General features: G+C 45.4%; 1 protein-coding gene across 1 annotated transcript in view; it reads right to left on the bottom strand.

The window, feature by feature from the left end:
- Nucleotides 1-3,222: 3,222 nt before the first annotated feature.
- The window catches only part of LOC129826435 (THO complex subunit 5 homolog), a 32,880-nt gene continuing 32,397 nt past the window's right edge, over nucleotides 3,223-3,705 (bottom strand). Inside the window, exon 20 of the mRNA XM_055887166.1 lies at nucleotides 3,223-3,466. Coding sequence (XP_055743141.1) covers nucleotides 3,403-3,466 — 64 coding nt within the window. The 3' untranslated portion in view covers nucleotides 3,223-3,402. The remainder of the gene's footprint in view (nucleotides 3,467-3,705) is intronic.

Raw genomic sequence — 3,705 nt, 5'->3', positions numbered from 1 at the left:
GATTTCTGTGTGTTGTCATTATTATATTACTCTAATACAAATGCAAAGAGATACTGTATTACTCTGGTGTGAATGATACTGATGGCTGCTGTGATGGTCTTGACGTTACCTGATGTGCTCACTTTGAGAGAGAAAAACTAGCTCGCTAAAATAGATCATTTACTGGTACAGTACTAAGATACTGAACTAAATGATGTAAATGCTATAGCATGTCTATTCCTCTCATGTACATTTCAGCATACACACTACGAAGAAAGGAACAGTTCTGAACAGTACAATGTCTGAGTGCTAAGGTGGTATGAAGAGATGCACAGTGGAGGGGAGGAAGATGAGGTGTGTGTGAGAGGGAGGATGTTGAGGTGTGAGAGGGGTGTGGGTCTCATAAAACACTGTGTGTGTATGTGTGTGTGTGTGTGTGTTGTGCTGCATTGCGGCTGAGGGGTGCAGTGACCGGTGTTGCAGCACCCTCCCAACATTGCTCTCTCCTCCCCTTCACTCTCTGCTCTGACGTCGTCTAACTTGGGCTCATACATACATCCGGAGGTGGTCTGGAGAATAGAGTTGCCTGAACAGAACTGTTCCCCTCTTCCACACAACATCCTAGACTTAGAGAATACAGCTGCCCCTTCACATCTCTCTCTTGTCCTTAGGTTAGGTCTTTCCTTATCTCACCTCTCCCTTCTTTTACCTCTCTCTCTCTCTCACGCACACACACTATACCTGCTCTACAACGCCAGCCTGCTAAAACAGTAACCATAAAGTAGAGATACTGCAGTAACCTGCCCATCCAGGGAAGAATCTACACACGCTAATCTGAAGATCTATGCAAGTGCTGCAAAAGAGCACTGTATGAGAAGTGCTAAAAAAAACACCACCTTTATTTCAGAACAGAAAAAGGTCTATTCTTGACTTTGATATCAGTTTCAGACTGTCTCTGTCATTTCCTTGATGTAACACAGTGGTCCATAATCATCATGGAAACAACACTAGTCAGCTGCACTGGGGGACAGTGGTTGTGATATGCTGTGTAGTTGCTGACAGGTGTATAAAATTGAGAACACAACCATGCAATCTCCATAGACAAACATTGACAGTAGAATGGCCTTATTGAAGAGCTCAGTGACTTTCAATGTGGCACCGTCAAAGGATGCCACCTTTCCAACAAGTTAGTTTGTCAAATTTCTGCCCCGGTCAAGGGCTGTTATTGTGAAGTGGAAACGTTTAGAAGCAACAAGGGCCAAACTGCCTCTGGAAGCAACGTCAGCACAAGAACTGTTCGTTGGGTTTCCATGGCCGAGCAGCCATACACAAGCCTAAGATCACCACGCGCAATGCAGAGAGTTGGCTGGAGTGGTGTAAAGCTCACCGCCATTGAACACTGGAGCAGAGGAAGCGCATTCTCTGGAGTGATGAATCATGCTTCACCATCTGGCAGTCCGACGGACAAATCTGGGTTTGGCGGATGCCAGGAGAACGCTACCTGCCCCAATGCATAGTGCCAACTGTAAAGTTTGGTGGAGAAGGAATAATGGTCTGGGGCTGTTTTTCATGGTTCAGGCTAGGCCCCTAAGTTCCAGTGAAGGGAAATCTTACCGCTACAGCATACAATGACATTCTAGACGATTTTGTGCTTCCAATTTCGTAGCAACAGTTTGGGGATGGCCCTTTCCTTTTTCAACACAACAATGCCCCCGTGCACAAAGCAAATACAGAAATGGTTAGTAAAGATCGGTGTGGAAGAACTTGACAGGCCTGCACAGAGCTCTGACCTCAACCCCATCGAACACCTTTGGGATGAATTAGAATGCCGAGTGCGAGCCAGGCCTAATCGCCCAACATCAGTGCCCGACCTCACTAACGCTCGTGGCTGAATGAAAGCAAATCCCCGCAGTAATGTTCCAACATTTAGTGGAAAGTCTTCCCAGAAGAGTGGAAGCTGTTATAGCAGAAAAGGGGGGGGACCAACTCCATATTAATGCCTCTGATTTTGTAATGAGATGTTCGACAAACAGGTGTCCAGGTACTTTTGGGCATGTAGTGAATCTCCCTGAATTCTGACAGGATATCATCACGTTCGTTAAGTTTCTCCTTGAATTATTTTCTGATGATCATTCTCCTTGGTGTTGTAATGTGATCTCTTTATGTCTGATGGATGACTGGGTATTAACAGGAGACACAACCTGCAGCAAAAACATCCTCAGAACACCACTTCCCCTAATGATCACCATGGTATGGAACCCACAAAACACCTCGGCTACATCCTAACAGTGGCAAGCTTGTCCTGGAGGAGAGAGCGCTACTGGGGCTCTGTGATGCTGCACTAATGTCAGATTACATCCAGAGCAATAATCAAGTGGTCCTATATTATTCAACAGCTCTTGCAACACTGCAAGTACAGGATAGGGAACACATTTAATCATCTCTTACTACACTGTAAATACATGATAGGAAACACAATTAACCAGCTCTTATTACACTATAAATACAGAATAGGGAACACATTTCTAAGTGTGTGTGTGATAGTGTATATACTGTATTTCCAGGACCAATAGGAACGAGTCATCTTAGCGAAGTGCTGAGCCATGATAATAAAGGACATAACAATGTGATCTGATGCAGAGAGAGAGAGAGACAGAGAGACAGACAGAGAGAGAGAGAGACAGAGAGACAGACAGAGAGAGAGAGAGAGAGAGACAGGGAGAGAGAGAGAGAGAGACAGAGACAGAGACAGACAGAGAGAGAGAGAGAGAGAGAGACAGGGAGAGAGAGAGAGAGACAGAGAGACAGGGAGAGAGAGAGAGAGACAGAGAGACAGAGAGAGAGAGACAGAGAGAGAGAGAGAGAGAGAGACAGGGAGAGAGAGAGAGAGACAGAGAGACAGACAGAGAGAGAGAGAGAGACAGAGAGACAGACAGAGAGAGAGACAGAGAGAGAGAGAGAGACAGACAGAGAGAGAGAGAGAGACAGGGAGAGAGAGAGAGAGACAGAGAGACAGAGAGAGAGAGACAGAGAAGAGAGAGAGACAGAGAGAGAGAGACAGAGAGAGGAGAGAGAGAGAGAGAGAGAGAGAGAGAGGGGAGAAAGAAAAAGGGATGGCAGGGAGAGATGAGGAAATACATATGTACTAGCTAAAAGAGAGATAATTCATAGTAGAATAAAGCTGAGCATAAATCAGTCAGCAGTAAATAACATTAAAAAAGACAAAGAACTTGCAGATCCAAACAAGATCACTAGCTTTTTATTGACCAACCGACACACAGAATGTGTCAAACAGTGTGTTAAACAAACAAGATATGGGGATATGAGGGCAGGGGCATGACAGAGGGTAAATTCAGAAGAAGCCTTGAGGTAGGGTAAGAGATCTGGGGTGAGGGGGTCAGGGGTGAAGGGGTAAAGGAGAGGTCAGCGGTGACTGAAGAAGCCCTGGGGGTGGTTGTACTTGAACGGCTTCAGACGGTTCGGACCCCTGAAACAAAACCAGAGAGAAACACATTGTCAGAGATATTTTTTGAGTGAGGGGTGTGTGAGTGTCAAATCAAATCACATTTTATTGGTCGCATACACATATTTAGCTGATGTTATTGCGGGTGTAGCGAAATGCTTGTGTTCCTAGCTCCAACAGTGCAGTAATATCTAATACACGCACGCACGCCACACACGCACGCACACACACACTACCAGTCAAATGTTTGGACAAATACTCAT

Source organism: Salvelinus fontinalis, chromosome 28 (genome assembly GCF_029448725.1).
Source record: "Salvelinus fontinalis isolate EN_2023a chromosome 28, ASM2944872v1, whole genome shotgun sequence".
Taxonomy (NCBI): Eukaryota; Metazoa; Chordata; class Actinopteri; order Salmoniformes; family Salmonidae; genus Salvelinus; species Salvelinus fontinalis.
Note: the sequence above shows the minus strand (reverse complement) of the source record. Positions and strands in the feature narration are given on the sequence as shown.